The 16556-nt window shown below is 42.9% G+C and overlaps 1 protein-coding gene and 1 pseudogene across 1 annotated transcript; one reads left to right on the plus strand and one right to left on the minus strand.

The window, feature by feature from the left end:
• Positions 1 to 3874: 3874 nt before the first annotated feature.
• On the minus strand, positions 3875 to 8436 carry LOC109741484 (DNA polymerase delta small subunit). Its single transcript, XM_020300572.4, has 14 exons — positions 8214 to 8436; positions 7991 to 8120; positions 7175 to 7281; positions 6955 to 7078; positions 6718 to 6822; positions 6494 to 6609; positions 6327 to 6410; positions 6184 to 6252; positions 6020 to 6091; positions 5812 to 5903; positions 5607 to 5734; positions 4586 to 4687; positions 4455 to 4522; positions 3875 to 4252 (listed from the first exon to the last, which is right to left on the minus strand). Exons 1-14 carry the CDS (start codon positions 8244 to 8246, stop codon positions 4193 to 4195), a joined length of 1290 nt encoding a protein of 429 aa, XP_020156161.1. The 5' UTR covers positions 8247 to 8436; the 3' UTR covers positions 3875 to 4192.
• A 3592-nt stretch (positions 8437 to 12028) lies between these two features.
• On the plus strand, positions 12029 to 15445 carry LOC109741473 (serpin-ZX-like; annotated as a pseudogene).
• Positions 15446 to 16556: the final 1111 nt, after the last annotated feature.

Here is a 16556-nt window from a genome sequence, read left to right on the forward strand (position 1 = left end):
TTAAAGTTAAAATATGGTATTGTTATTTTCTGACTAACGTTGATGATAACAATACTATAATTCTATGTGTCTTATGTTCAAAGCTTAAACTCTGATAAATTTTATGTCAAAGTGATCAATTTTCAGAGAACAGTTAAAGATGAAGAAATGCTCTTGAACTAGAGAAATGCATATTTCTTGTTTCCGCTGCAATAAAGTTGATGATGATGATTATTTCTTAACAAAGTTGTTTAATAGAAATACTATCATCACATTGTTTATGAGTTATATGCGTTATTTCCATTTCCGCCCAACGGTGATATGGAATTAATGTAGAAGGATGATGTTTTATTATAATTCTGCCACAACGGTGTTTTCAAATATAAAAGAAAAGTTTTAAAAAGTTTAATGTGCATATTTTTTAACTAGACCAACGTAGGGTTATTTTTTTATGCTCATTATTGTTGATTATTGGCTAATTTTTCTCAGACTAAAAGTTTTCCATGCTTTCATTCGTGAAAGCGAATGGCTGGGTACTTGTGACCCGAAAGATGACCAAGAAAGGTCACAACATGAGGGAGTATGTTCTCTCTAAAGAATGGCTTCAAAAGAAAAGGATTCTTGGATATTAATCCAAGAAAAGAAAAGAGATAGATCATTGAGAGTCTTGGTTGACGAATGTCTTTCATGTACTCTCTATGAAGAAGATTATTCAGTCAACATGATTTGAGTTGAAACAAGCAACATGCGTGTTTAATTTGACCAACGTCGGATCAAGCATGTGTGTTAAAGAGCATTCGAATTTATTTCTGAATTTGATGATTGAATATGCAGTCAAAAGAGCCAATTCTGGCATTTATGTCCCTTACAGGGAATTACCCGCATAGCGGAAAAAGATGATTATGATAAAACCTGCATGGCGGGAAAAGTCTGGGAAAATACCTGCGTAACGGGGTAAAGTTGACATAGTATTATGTCAAAAATCCTGTATGACGGGAGAAATTTATGCAAAGGACTTATCCTATATGACAGGAGAAAGATATGATGATTCATGTGCGTTTAATGCGTCCCACTCTGGGAGAAAAGTATGGAGTAGCTATTATGCTTTCCTAGTATCGACCGTACACCTTATGTGTAATGATCATTAAGCACTCAATAAATCCAAAGAGAATAAAAGTTACAGACGAACCTAAAGATCAGAATGATATGCAAGTGTGACTTGCAAAAGTACTAATGATCAAGAACTCTGTTGAGTTTCTGGAATGGAATGAGGGAAAAGTACTCCCATACCAGTTAACAGATAACTTCATTTCGCATGAAGTAGTCAGATGAATGAAATACATAATCAAAGTTTCCTCAATTCACAAGAGTTATGAATGGTTTTCAAAATTGTGGCAGAAAAGTTCTTGCCACATTTCGAGGGGGAGAAGATACCGTGATGAACATTATGCATCTAAAGTGTTCCATTAATGAAGAATGTGATCGTCAGTGGGAGTACGACGGTCATAATAATACTCCTAAAGAAAAGAAATAGTTGTATCCCTAGATTTTTCACAGTTTCGAAAGCAGACTAAGGAATACTAAGACGATGCTTAAAAGTGCCATAAAGAAGAAAGTTTTAACAAAATAAACCCAAATAATAGAGTTTAAAGATACCCCATTTTTAGTAAAGATGGAGTAATCTGGGGGAGCATGGTATGAAAATACCTAAGACTCGAATAGATTGTATCTGGGGGAGCATGTTGTATGACTTATACAACACCTGTTGTTAGCTCCATAAAGGAGGAATGAGTAAACATGGATCTTGTGATACATGTCCTGTAATACCTATTGCTTCTTGGAGATGAAAGACTATAGGATCAATTTGCCTGTTAGTGGCACATCATGATCGACATCATGATCTGAGTTACATCAGATAGAAGTAAAGAACACAAGGGATACTTCTTCAAGAAGTCTTTTGTGGACTAGAGCAAGTCTCTAGACAGTGGCATTTAAAGTTAGAAGAATCACATGTTTTTTGGGTTAAAGAAATGAGAAGACAATTGTATTCATGCAACGGTATAGAACGGGAAATTCATTTCCTAATCCTGTGCATGTGCATGACGTCCTACTTGCTAATGGTGATGTCAATCTACTGCAGCAGGAGAAAAGAAGTTCTTGTTCTCAAAGTTCAAAAGAATGTTCTCAGTAGAGTGACTCTCGTTATAATTATTGAGATTCACCAAGAAAAAAAGGGGGTATTAGGAGTGTCGCATGAGCATACTTTGAAAAGTCTCTAAAGTATGCATGTGAGAAAACCTACGCCTGTTCTTATAGTAAAGGGTAATGATTTTGGGAACTTTAGTGTCCCAAGAGTCAATGTGAAATAGACCAAATGAATATGGTACCATATGCTTCAGCTGTTGGAAGCTTTATGAATGCAAAAGTGTAACATTACCGTGACATAGTTCACATATCCGGGTTGTTTTGGCAATATCCAGTACATATTTAAATTGATGGAATGGAGTCAAAGATATCGGCCTCATGCTGAAAGAAACAAGTGCTCTCAAAAGGTTGTGAGTACAAAGATAAAAACTTGTGAAATGTACAGCGAAATCCACAATTTCGTTGACCTTCACATTAGGAGTTTTTGTGTGGAAGAACTCTATAGAATGAATCATTTATCATCAATGTGATGCAAATATAAAGTATAGCATGATATGAGGCTGAGGGACAGGCAACATCGTTATGGAAACCTGTACCCGGAGTTGATAATGGTTGACAGCAGCGATAACCATTTAAGTAATTCACTCCTATGACAACGAGTCAAGTGTGGTGCCAAACACATTGACACAAAGTTGTACGTTGTTAAGGAGAAAAGTCCGGAATTATGTTGAAATGCTTGGAGCATAAAAGCAACAAACAAGTTTTTGCAGTTCTGCTTATTAAAGGCTTACCGCCCAGTGTGTTTGGAGAACACACAGTCGACATGGGTTTTATGGTATAGTCTAAAATTTCCGGACAATAAAAGGGCCCAAGGTTAAAGAATTTGTTTCAAAACCGAGAGGTATGTTGTGGTTGTCTGATTCTATCGGCAATTGAGCTGTGACGATGAAACATGTTCTATGTACTGATCTGTTATGAAATGAGTAAAGTAAAAGTATAAGGTCAAAAGTAAAAGTTGAGATCAAGGGAGAATGTTAGGATGATCTCCACCGTGTGGGCCCAACGGCCCACCGGGCCCTTAGATCCGCGCCCTGATCGGGGGCGCTCAACCCACTATGTTTGACGGGCCCTTGTCACCTGCACTATATATAAAGAGGTGGGGTTGGCGGCTCGCTATACGAGGTTCGTCGCAACGCCGTACACCCCACCTAATCCCCTACCGATCTAGGGTTAGTGCAGTGCTGATGGGAAGCGCCGCCACCACTTCGCCCACTACTCTCTGCCATCACCGGCCACCGTCACCATGGCCGGCACCGGTGGCTCCTCGAGCCACAAGGAGAAGGTAAATCACCGATTGATCTAGCCTACCCGATCCCATGGATATAACACAGGAGAGGCTCTCGCAGAGAAACATAAGTAGTTTTATTTCTCTCTTTTATTTCGGGAAAATTTAGTTTTATTTCTTGATGATGAGAGTATGAATTCCGACCTAACGAGTGCTCCTGTTTTTTCAAGGATTTTCACTTGGAGATGTACCAGTAGCAAACAAAGCGTCAGCGTCAGGGAGCATCGCCTTTTCTTAACACAAAAATAACACATGTATGGATAAAACAGGTGACCATTTGCGCCAACGAGAATCTGAATATGCTCTTGGACATTCTGGAACCTGATTCCTGGCCAGTGTTTGCTCCGCCGCCGGAGACCTGCGGATGTGCCTCCAGACAGGCATACCACACAGGAACACAATCTGTTTCGTAAAAGACAGATACATTTGCTAACACTAATGAGAACAAAACACAAGTTCTGAATAACGCATCAGCTCATGGAAACTGGGAAAACAAGCATGATCTTCTTCTATTTGTTTGTTAGCTACAACGAAGCACAGGGCTACCAAACCTAGGTCATCACATCTAACAATGAGCTGCTAAGCTACAGATACAGGTAGCCCTTACACAAGCCTCTACGGGCAACACAATAGTTCGTTCCCTTGTGAAACCTTACAGATGAAGATCTGCGTAGTAGCGCCACACCAGACCCTTCTTGTGTGCACCCCATACATGGAGCAGAGTCAGGCGTCGAAGCTTGTTGAGAAACTCAAGGTGCTGCATTCCAGGTTCCTCAAGTTGAGCTGTATTAAACATACACATAGATATGCTTGTCAGCAAACTACCACCACACATTTTATATAAACAAACAGAACAGAGGAATGGAGCTTATGGTCTCATAGCTAGCCTTTTGTTTTACTTTATACAGTTATTACTGTGTAAATGTAGCAGAACAAACCATTGATAGAATATAAACATGGTGGATGCAGAGCTACCAGTACATACCATGACAGCGATTCCACTCTCACAAAATCTTGGAATGCTGATTAGCCTGACCTGCTGCTTTTCCGTTCCTGGATAACAAGGGTGTTAAGTTGGGTACTGAAACGACATATGGATTTCGCTTCAAGTAGTACCTTTCAACAACCGAGTCTCGTATCTATCTTGATTCCCGGCGAAGTAAACATGGGGGCAAGTTTCAACAAGGAAAGGGTCCTTGTCTGTGTATGGATAACATCCTAGACAAGACAGAAAGGCAAGTAAGAACAAGAGCTTAACTAGAGATAATTTGGCCAAACGCAGGCATGTAGATGACATGTCTTGTGTCTTCTGCAGCAAACCTGAAACTATCCAGCATCTATTCTTTGATTGCATTGTTGCTAAACATGTCTGGAATCTAGTTGCTGATATTTTTAAGGTTGATGTTCCTAATTCATTTGCTTTGCTGACTTCCTTCTGGAAGAGAAGAAAATACTTTGAAGCTTTAAACATCGTTACTGCTGCTACCTTGTGGAGCTTATGGCGTTTTCGAAATGACTTTGTTTTCCAGGGGCGAAGATGGCAAAGTATACGATGTGTTTTGGACCTGTTGGGGGCAACGATCAAGCAATGGAAAATACTATGCTCAGAAGCTCAGGGTGCGCTACTTCTCCGATGTTTAAGGCTACTGGACCACCGAAGAGGGGAATTGCTTAGGATTGCCTGGAGATAAAATGCTACTATCAAGGGCGTCGCTGGGCTGTGTTCTGCTAGCTTACAATTCTTAGCTTTGATCTTAAGTAGGCTGGCATGTTGCTCCCCGGCTATGTTTCTTGGCTTGAACTACCTAAAACTTGTAATAGGGCAGTCTAAAACCCCATTTCCCATCTGTGGCAGCTACTCTCTGGTTGCCGCCGAGCGCTGTTAACAGTCTATGTTGGTTGACGTTTGCCTTGGCTTTCTATAAAGTTGGGGTGGGGGGAAACCCCTTTTGATTCAAAAAGAAAAAGAAAGGCAAGTAAGGATTATCTAGCCTAAGATAATGCAACTACCAAGTGACCATTTAAACCATGAAATTCAGGTAGAATAAATGAATGATGATAACGGCACTAGGTCATTTTACCCAACAATATCATCATTACCACTAAGGCACTAAAGTTGAAATGCCTAATGGGTTACCTAGGCTGTTCGGTGCAGTCGGAGCAAGATGGCGCCATTTCAATGTCCTTTCCATGAACTCCAGCCTATCTTTGGCATCCGAGTTCCTGTAGAGGTCATCTATGTTCTGCCCAGATGTTCCAATGAACCTGCATACAGAATTTATTGCATAAAAACCTCCAAGTTGCTTTCATTTATAGAAAGTTAAAGAAGCAGTGCCACTCACTTGACATTGTCAAGATCGAATTGATGTGGATTCGGACATGATGAAAATGTATTATAGGTGGATGCTCCAGAGAAAAGGCATCTATGCAAAGGCTACAATAAATAAATTAAGATATGAGTTAGTCATGCATACACAAAAGAAACCATTGATTGGTACTGATATTATGATAATAAAATTCAATAGCTATTCATCAGCATCAAGAACCAACCTGCTGAGGCAAAGCAAAATTCGCTGGATCATTACACCCTGGCATTATATCTACAGGTAATGACGCCACCAGCTGCAGAGGAAATAGATTACATCAAGATCAACAACAGAAAATGGAGCAGTCAAACTGGCAAATTTTGAAGGGAAAGGGTAAAACAGTTTAACCTGAGTCAGCATTATATCCAGTTCTTTGATTGGTTCAGCTATCCTTGGTTGATCTTTTGCAGCTACTGTCTGAAAGATACAATACATGCTGGTAAGCAATTTCACAAAGTGGTCGCAGAACATGTGAAATGAAATGCTATTACCTGGCCATTCAAGAACCTTGGTGCAATATGTACTGAATTTCCGGCAACCACAACACGAACTATCTTCGATGCTATGGCTTGCTCCTAATTAATTTCAAGAGAACAGCAGAATTAGTGTCTCACTTGAGTATAACAATACTTATACTTGATAATGACAAATGACATACATTCTCATCGCCCAAATGCCCAGTGATATGGTCGATAAGAAGTTGGAACTGCAGAGGATTGAATGTGCTGCTCCCGACACTTAGTCCCGACACAAAAACAACATACTTGTCCTCATCTGTAACAGAAATGAATTCATTCCAGAGCAATTTTAACATGACTGGAAATTTGTAGCAACATGGAAAAATATTCAGGAATGAGCCCCGCAGGATACAGAAAATATTACTTATGCTAGGCAACACAGTTTGAGGAGGAAGACCAGCCTCCATAACATCTTCAACAAGAAAGTTGCCAGCACTTGTTTCCTTCCCATGAAGAGCTACTACAACTCCTGTAGATGACCAAGTGTTATTCCAAAGAACATGACTTGCTAGTTAAAAGTACAGAACAGATTGTACAGCACTAAAGAAACAAGCCTTGAATTTGCAGCATGACGAGTCTTTTAAGTGACAGTCAAACTTACCGGTCACATAAGCTGCTGGAGGTATGGCTCCTGCAAGTGCAACTCTTCCACTTTCATCTTCCAGAATAAGATTATCGTCAGAATGCATGAAATTGTGTGGCTTAACAAGAGGGATTGCCGACCTCTGCAGCACAGAAAGTTCATGCAGAAGCACATCAGTTTTTTTACACACATGCATCATATATGAACGTGTGGAATCACTACCATAATGTTACATTACCTCCTTTGAGTATTCATCGAGAATTGAAGGCTTCAGTTTCATGTGCTTGTATAAAGTTCCAACAAGCACACAATCTTTTCCTTCTTCGAGTCCAAGTACCGTAGTGACTGTAAGGTAGGAAAAAGGAGTGACTACAATTCATTCTTAATTCACAAAAAGAGAGCAAATGTTGTGCGATCCACTAGCATGAAGAAAATGTAACTACACAACACCAAAACTCATGCTGAGGACTCGAATCAGTAAAACCCCGGAAACTGGACCCAAATTTCCAATCTTGCTAACAAGGAGGCGGACTGTAAACATACTCCTAGATTCTAACTACAAAATGATGGTGCTCTCAGCAATATTAACTCCATTGAAAAGATCATATGCCACAGAGCACTACAGCCAAGTGAAATGGCTTTCACCCCAACTTCAATTGCACACCAACCAAAGCATTTGATAGCTACCAGTTCCGGAACTTTATGAAAGCAGACAAACTAAATTGGACATGAGCCTGAACACACCCAGGAGACCCTAACCGGATAATCAATGTCGGAAGCTGCTTAACCTAAACAGAGCTCAAAGGGCCTAAAATTCGGCACTCACAAGTCACAACTGCACTTGCCAAATCTTGTGTAGCCACCAGTAATCAGCTGTCCATGGATTAGAGAGCAACATTTCAACAAGCCATACATACTGTACCACAAATTCACAGCAAACACCGAAATCAGGCAATGCTCTGGAAACAATTTCTATCCATAACTACCCCCAGACAAGTCATGCTGAACTCTCCAAAGTATCGATTGGGGGGGAGAGGGGGGAGGGGTTCCGTACCGGGGAGGTGCGGCTTCCGGGAGGGGACGAGGGCGTGGAGGAGGGTGCGCATGTGGTGGAGGCGGGTGTAGTAGATGTGGCTGTACTGCTGGCCCTGGTACCTCTCCCCCTGGATGGTGTACCTCTCGTCCTGCACGCGCGCGGCCGCCGCTCGGCAAATCAGTCAGGTCCACGGCCCCGAACGGGGGCGAATCGAATCGGATGGGGGCGGCGGGGTGCTTACCAGGTTGCTGTAGTCGGCCTGCTTCCTCTCCATGGCGACCGGCGGCGGCGGAGTTTTGGGGGAGGGGAGGGGCGTGGGTGGGGTTTGGAGCGGTCTGTGGGGTTTCTCTCTCGTCGTCCGCGCGTGTCTCCTTCCCGCCCGCGCCCAAATTTATCCGCCGCGGGCGCGCTCCGTGGTTTCGTCGGCGATGGAAGCGGTGCGGCGTCGCCGTGACAGAGTGACTGGCCTGGCTCAGGCCCGGGTGGGAAGATTAGTAGCACTTTCGCGGCCCAACCCGATAGACTCCCTCACGGTTGCGCTCGGCCCACCTAGAATGATTTCGTGGGGCGAGTGACTGTCACGAACTACTCTCTGGATTTCAGCATAATTTGTCTCTCTTACACTAGGCTAGGGTGGGCCCGTGGTACGTATCTCAGAGGATTCTCTAAAAAAAACTTGTATCTCAGAGGAGAAGGAAACCGATAAAGGGAATCAGATCCAAACACAGAGAGAGAGAGAGAGATTTTTTGCGACGGAGAGAGAGATGTGTACAAAGTACTTCCTCTGGACGGGAATATAAATTGGACATCGATTTTTAGGTCCTCGATTTGACTAGCAAAACATGTGTTGTATGCCATAAAAATTATATTTGTAGAATCCTTGTCGAATGAACTTCCTAAACACATATTTTTTGGGAGGAATATTATACATATATTGCAAGTTAAATTCACGACCTAAATTTCGGTGCTCAACTTATATACTCATCTGAAGAGAGTAGGCGAGAGGAGAGAGAGTCGTTACAACATTTCCTTTCTTGCCGTCTTCAAAGCCTCATCATCGCTTAGGACCAGTTCTTTAGATGGCTTCTAGAATAAGCTGGAACAAGCTTATGAGCTTGCCGCTGGATGATCGCGAGACTCTTTTGAGGCGTTGATTTGGCACACTAGGCTAGGGTGGGCCCATGCCATTCTTCCCTCTTTTACAAGCGGCTTGTGCCCAAGTCAAATCCTATCAAAACCACTGAGTAAAGTGTACTCCTTGCATAGGTCAGTACCACCTCCGCTTCTGGTGATAAGTGACGCACTGTATGCGCGACAATTTTCTTTACCATTTTATCTCTTAAACTATGCGTCCAGATCACAACCATTTTCACCGTTGCATGTCTTACATCGAGATTTTTGAAACTAGATCACATGTTAATATGTTTAAAGGAACATTTTTTTCCCAAAAAGCAAAAACAGGAAAAAAGGGTGAAAACCAAAAAAGAATACAAAAAACGAAAGCACGGCCGTGCCTTTTCACTTATTGGAAGCACACATGTATTTTTTTACTTTTTGGGAAGCACAATTGTGTTTTTCACTTTTTGGGAAGCACACCTACACTTTTCACTTCCAGGAAGCTCAACTGTGCTTTTCACTTTTTGAAAGTGCAACTATGGGAAGCACAGATGTGCTTCACGTCGAAGCAGAACAATGTTTTTTCACATGGTATGCTTCACCAGAGAAAATAAAAACAACAACAAAATATAAAGAAAACATAGGAAAAACCAAAAGCCTGGAAAAAATGTGTGCAAAAAATGAGTTCTCGTGAGTGTATTCGACGCGCGACACATGGCGGTGGCTAGCCAGACTACGCAGGCGCCCCTCGCGCGCTTGTGCGTGCCCGTAGGGAAGCCCATCCAGTGTACCCCTTAACTAGTTGGTCCGAAGTCCTATTTGATGCTTACTATAGAGGCTTATTGGTACGGGGCGGACACCTCCTAGGTAGGTAAATGCTAAGTGTGCCGCGGACCCATATTATCTCTTCCATCGGTTCCCTCTGGTTTTACTGGAGGGGGGGGGGGGGTATTTGGTTTTGTATTAATGGTTTTCCGGGTTTGTTGGTTTAAAAAAAAAACAACTTTTTTCTTTTGTTTATGAACTTTCTTAAAAATTTGTGAACTTTTTCAAATGTGTGATTTTTTTTTGCAAATCGTGTTATTTTTATCAAATTTATGAACCTTTTAAAATCACAAAATTTTGCAAAAAAATGTTAACTTTATTTCAAATTTATCAATTTTAAGATTTTTCTAAATTTATGAACTTTTTCAAAATTTGCAAAGTTTTCAATTTTTATGACTTTTAGAAAAGGCGAGTGATAGGCGCCGGTGCGCCAGCCGAAATTTCGGCCAGTCGCACCTCGTACGTACGATTCGTCCAGTATTAGCCGCACGATGCCTTCCTCCCCACCTGTTTTGTAATTAAAAAAAAGCATATCGTGTGTTCATCCCGAGCAGCCGTCGTGTTCTCCCCCAGCCGCCAGCCAGCCCGCCGGCCGTCCACGTCGCTACCGGCCGCCGCCGCCGCCTGGACGTCCTCCCAGCCACCGACTCCTTTCCAGCGTCACCGTCGCTTGTTCCCCAGCATGGCCCGCCCCCGGTCGCCGTGGCTCTCGACGGCTCCGCCGCTTGCAGCTCCGGCGAAGGTCGCAGCTCCGACAAAGGAGTGGCGTCATTGCATCAATGGTGAGGTGCCAGTTCCAGCTTTATGACATCAGGTTGAAGCTTTTCAAAAATAGGGTTGAAGCTTTTCATGTCAACAATTGCAACTCTTTTGTTGTGTACTCGCGTTGAAGCTTTCTATATAGTTGGTTGAAGCTTTCTATAAAAAGGGTTGAAGCTCTTCAGTTTAACGGTTGGAGCTTCCCAAAATGACGGTTGTAGATTTTTTTTTATTTCGTAGTGGTCGGATGAAACTTCTCTATCCGCCGTTTGAAGCTTTTCCGAATACGGTTTGAAGCTTTCACGTGAACTATTGAAGCTTTTTTCAGTCCATGGTGTCTTGTTCAAGCTTTATATACGGTTGGTTGAAGCTTTTGAATCGAACGGCCGTAGCTTTTGTGATTGCTGGTTGTAACTTTTGTGATTGCCAGTTGCAGCAAAAACAACTTCTGGTTCCAGCTCACGTCGGTACTTCCAGCAAAACTTTTGTCCGCCGCCCTCCGCGGTTGCAGCATCTATTCTACACGGTCCTAGCACTGACTCTGCTGGTTCCAAGAAATCTCACTTCGCAAAAATCCGCCGCCTTTCGTTTCCAGCTTTTTATTCGTCGGTTCCAGCTTTTTATTGCGTGGGTTGCAGCGTTTTTCTCAGTTGGATGCAACACATTGTAGCAGAGTAGAACTTAATATGGCTGGAGGTAGAAGAAAGGTAACAAATAAGGTAAGAAATAATTAAAGGGAGAAAAAAAGGGCAGTCGAGCGGGCCCATAGCGTGAGTCGTGGGGAGCAGTTTTGCTAAGACTGTGCCAGCGTGGCACGAAAAGCTAGCGTGGGGCGCGTGTAGTGCGCGCGAGCGAACGCGGCCGGCCGAAAGTTGCGCCGGCGCGCCGTATTTAAACGTTTCCCTTTAGAAAAACTCAAACCCTCTTCAAATTTGCCAAAAAAAACATTTTGTGCACTTTTACAAATCTACAAAAAAAAAGGGATTCTTTTTTTTAAGTCAACCGCATAACCAAGCCTTGCTGGGCCGGCCTGCAGCGCGCGGGCGTGAGCACCAGTTGAGTGAGTAGAAGCTCTCCGTTCCCAAGCCGCATCACGAGAGAACCACCGAGCACGCAGACAGAGTTCATTCTCCCAAAGGAGTATGACCAATGTGGTGTAGGAGTATTATTTTCAGGATTGTTGGTTAGGTAATTCTCATCTACCTCACACGCAGGGACGGTGCCGGAGGTCGGAAGTAGTACTATTTTTCCGCCTCCGGTCGTTGTCGATATTGCGCACGACTCACACGCAGGGACCGTGCTGGAGGATGGACGTCGCTTGTGTCCCCACGAGACCGCACACGTCGATCTTCAGCTCTAAATTCAGACAACACGCGGCTCTTCATCTTCCATATTCAAATACAAGAACAAACAAGCTCTCCTTGATTACGCCGTCCATCCCAAGCTCCCAACCACATTTCTTCTCCCACTCCACTCGTTAAATACCCCTTGAAAATACACTCCCTCTTCAGATCAACATAGAAGTGCAAGGAAACCCCAGCCTCCAGCCATGGCGACCACCGACAGCATCAAGCTCTCCGCCGCCCAGCAGACGAGCTTTGCACTGCGCCTCGCCTCCGCCATCTCCTCCCCCTCCAACGCCGACGGCGCACGCGGCAATGTCGCCTTCTCTCCGCTGTCCCTCCACGTCGCGCTCAGCCTCATCGCCGCCGGCGCCGCCGGCGCCACCCGCGACCAGCTCGTCGCCACGCTCGGCGCAGGCGAGGCCGAGGGGCTCCACGCGTTCGCCGAGCAGGTGGTGCAACTCGTGCTTGCCGACTCCTCGGGCGCTGGCGGCCCGCGCGTCTCGTTCGCCAATGCAGTCTTCTCCGACGCGTCGCTGCCGCTCAAGCCGTCCTTCAAGGAGGTGGCCGTGGGAAAGTACAAAGCCGAGGCCCACTCTGTCGACTTCAAGACTAAGTAATCAAAGCCAAGACTCACTGCAGTATTTCACCATCAAGTTTTACAACGACGTTAAAAGCTCGGACATATACAAACTTATTTTTTGTGTGTATTTTCTTGAATTTATAATCTTTGATTTCATCATTCATCTTGGGCACACCCATAAGACTACCCAGAGTGGGAGTAACATAGGTAGTAACATCACATATATCTAGATAAAATAGATGATGTGGCAAGCAATAAATGAAGAAATGGAGGAAAGTGGTACTACCTCCGTTTCAGTTTACAAGTCCTACGCGTATACCTAGGTTACCAATTTTATCACCCCTAATATAAACTATATAACACAAAAATTATATCTTTTGAAAGTAGAAACTCCGAAGTTTATGTTGGTTTTTTTTTGTAATATATGACTTGTATTAGGTTGGTCAAATTGACGACATAGGGGTACGCGCACGCCTTACTGAGGGAGAGGTAGTAACATAGCTAATTACTAGTAGTATGAGTAACATCACACATATCTAGATAAAATGAGTTTATAGCCTAATAAATGAAGTGTTGCATGTTACCACACATATGTTACTCCCCACTATAGAGGTAGTAACATAGACTAGTAACATGTGCATGTTACTAGTCTATGTTACTATCCATTATGGCTAGTCTAATTCAATGTTGCAGCCATTAGTTAAAACAATGAAAATAAATAAGATATGTAAAAACTGATACATGCACATGTACTCTCTATGGGCCCAACATGTTTTTCGAAGTTGACTTTGACGGTTGATAAGATTAATTATTATATCATTATAAATTCCTTTCACATACAAATTTGACTATATGATTTGTGTAACATTCATGTTATCTATTATTAGGTCCTATATATTTGTATTGGGGGGGGGGGGTACATATTCTTGCCATGTACTCGCAAAAAAACATATTCTTGTCATTAATATGTGTGTAAAATTTCATGAAAAATAAGTTAAACACTTACGTTTTTAGGGGTTTACACAAACATGTACGCATCTATAAAATTTCAAAAAAAATTGACACCTGCGTTTTGATTTTATTTTGTGGAATTTTTGTTCATCCCGAGAGCTTATTTCTAGTGAAAACAATCCCTGGTGACTTTGGTCCAATCGGTCTAAGATCCGGCCCATACAAGGCACATCGCCCTGCCCTCCTAGCACATTGCCCGTAGAAAAACCTAACCCATTGTCTCAAAAAGAAAACCTATCCCTCCTAGTTTCATCTCACTCCCTCGTATAGCCTATATTTTTTTCACTCCCTTCCCGTGTGCCACACAGGTCCCATGAAACTATCTTAACACTGTCAATTCATTACCCTTTTGTGAAAATAATTCTGATGCTCACTGTTCAGTACAACCAATACAAATTAATGGACGTTCTAATTTATTACCCTGTGGTGCAATTTTGCTTCATCTGTTTCGCAGTAGCATATGCTTCTCTAGTGTTGCAGTTATACTTCTGTCTAATCATGGTAAATTCGATCTTAAGAGATACTTATATGAAGTAGTATGTAATATGGTGATTTGCAAGTGTGTGAGGCCCTACTAATTAATCAGCATAACTTAGAGACACATAGCATGTTATTTTTATGAGCAAAGATGCCTTTCAGAAGTATTAGCTCGTCTAAAGATTTTGATGGCGGGGAATTTCTAACAGATGGAACTGTGCAAAAACTACTGCTATTACGTTGGAAATTCAGCACATATTCGTTACAGAATCTTATCGTTTCTGTCTTTTGGTCATTTCAGAGACAGTAACTGGATTGTTTATTGGAGTTACAACAATTGTACTAAATAATTATGTATTTTGTCTTGGTATAGGCTGCCGAAGTTGTTGGTCAAGTGAACTCATGGGTTGACAAAGTCACATCGGGTCTCATCTTCCAAAGAGATACTTCCTGTTGGGTCCATTGAGGCTGATACGAGACTGGTTCTTGGGAATGCATTGTATTTCAAAGGAACTTGGGCTCAGAAATTCCATGCATCAGACACTAAAGATGATAATTTCCACCTTCTCGACAAGACATACTTCTTCCAAAAGCACAAGACAATAAAAGCGCCATTCATGTCTAGTACAAAGAACCAATATATTTCGTGTTTTGAAAACTTAAAGGTACTCAAGCTTCCTTACCAGCAAGGCGGGGACAAGAGGCAGTTCTCCATGTACATACTTCTTCCAAAAGCACAAGATGGTCTTTGGAGCTTAGCAGGGAAGTTGACCTCTGAGCCAGAGTTTCTGGAGAAGCATATCCCTGCTCGAGCGGTTCCGGTCGGGCAATTCAAGATCCCTAAGTTCAAGATATCGTTTGATTTTGAAGCGTCCAAATTGTTCAAGAGTTTGGGCCTCCAACTTCCATTCAGCACAGAAGCAGATCTTTCGGAAATGGTCGATTCCCCTATGGGACAGAGTCTATGTGTCTCATCTATATTCCACAAGTCTTTCGTAGAAGTGAATGAAGAAGGAACTGAGGCTGCCGCCGCAACTATTGCGGTAGTCATGTGTAGATCGCTTCCAGCAGTTCCTCCCATGAAGGTGGATTTTGTCGCGGATCACCCTTTCCTCTTCGTGATACGAGAAGACGTGACCGGTGTGGTGCTATTCGTCGGTCATGTGGTCAATCCTCTGCTTGCAGGGTAGCGCATGTGTAGTGAACCACTTCCATGGTGCAAGCGTGATCGTGACGGCGTCCGTGACATGAAGGCCTTTCTCCATTGTGTTGCAAGTTCAATAAATGTACGTAGTCGTACATGTTCCTTTTTCAAAACTATATAAGAGTTGCTTGAGGTATGATGTTTTGGCTTTTAAACTGTTCCTTGCTTGGTGTACATATGAAATGGAATATCGATGCCCTAGTCTCTGGATATGAATTTCATAGAAAAGCAGCTAGGTACTCCATTCTATGATGGTTGGCAGAGGTTAGAGAATTTGGAACTTGCTCCGCTCTGGAACAGAACACTTTAATTTGACCACAAGCTAAACCCCACGCAGCATGACGCTGATGCAAATCCCATTTACGCAATCACAGGCAAATTCCCTTAACAGTAAAACTGTACACGCTTGCATCGTAATCCAAAACTCTGGACTCCAGTACTAATCAGTTGTGTGATCTCAAGAAAACACCATGCATCTAAAGCAAACACCTAAAAGGCCGGTGGTTAAAGAACTGATTCAGTCCAAAATTCGGATAGAAGGACAAATTAGACCAACGCGATCAGCTAGCTTATTAAAGAACTGATTCAGTCCAGCTGACAGCAACTCGGCGTGCTAGCTGCCGCAACAAGGAGATTGAGTGTCACTTGCATAGTCGCCCGATGTGCATGCCTGCTTTGTTTGTGGGATGCGTATATAGCGGCGGACAAATCATGTGCTCTGCGGTGCTGGAGCCTACGTGGACGGATAACGTAGACTAGTAAGTTTTTCCTCTCCTGCCGGCCGGTGGCGTCGAGATCAGACGCCACGGGGGTACAGTTCAAGTGTACAGCAGTAGACTGCTACAAACATCTGCTAATCACGCGGGGAGGGGAGGAATTGTCTAGGCCTGGGATTGCTTTGACACTCCGCCTGGTTTGTTTTTGCCTGACGGCGGATCCAGCAAAGAAATTTCGTGTGGGGGATACCCTTGCAAATCAGAGGAAATACAGGGTTTGGTAGTGGATAGAGGGAAAATTAGAGCATCTTCAACGTTGTCCCCTAAAACGAACACACTACATGTTCACAGACACTGATACAGAAGCCGGCCATCCAACATGTACACTAGCTGTCCGGGCACATTTCAAATGGAACTTGAACAAATGAGACAAATTTCATGCAAACCATACAATTTTTATTTAATCTGGATCAAATTCATGAAAAGTTTGACATAGTTCATTAAACAAAAGCGGACATAGCAAAACTTCCTGGTCTAAGTTATGGCTCTT

Source organism: Aegilops tauschii, chromosome 4 (genome assembly GCF_002575655.3).
Source record: "Aegilops tauschii subsp. strangulata cultivar AL8/78 chromosome 4, Aet v6.0, whole genome shotgun sequence".
NCBI classification, from domain to species: Eukaryota; Viridiplantae; Streptophyta; class Magnoliopsida; order Poales; family Poaceae; genus Aegilops; species Aegilops tauschii.

Bases quoted from the DNA above. Each gene is read 5' to 3' on its own strand.
- LOC109741484 (XM_020300572.4), bottom strand. From the start codon at position 8,246: ATGGAGAGGAAGCAGGCCGACTACAGCAACCTG. The intron at 6,823-6,954 runs GTAAGTTTGACT...GGTCATCTACAG, and splicing joins TCCAGCAGCTTATGTGACCG to GAGTTGTAGTAGCTCTTCAT. The intron at 5,904-6,019 runs GTTGGTTCTTGA...TATTTATTGTAG, and splicing joins ATTTTGCTTTGCCTCAGCAG to CCTTTGCATAGATGCCTTTT.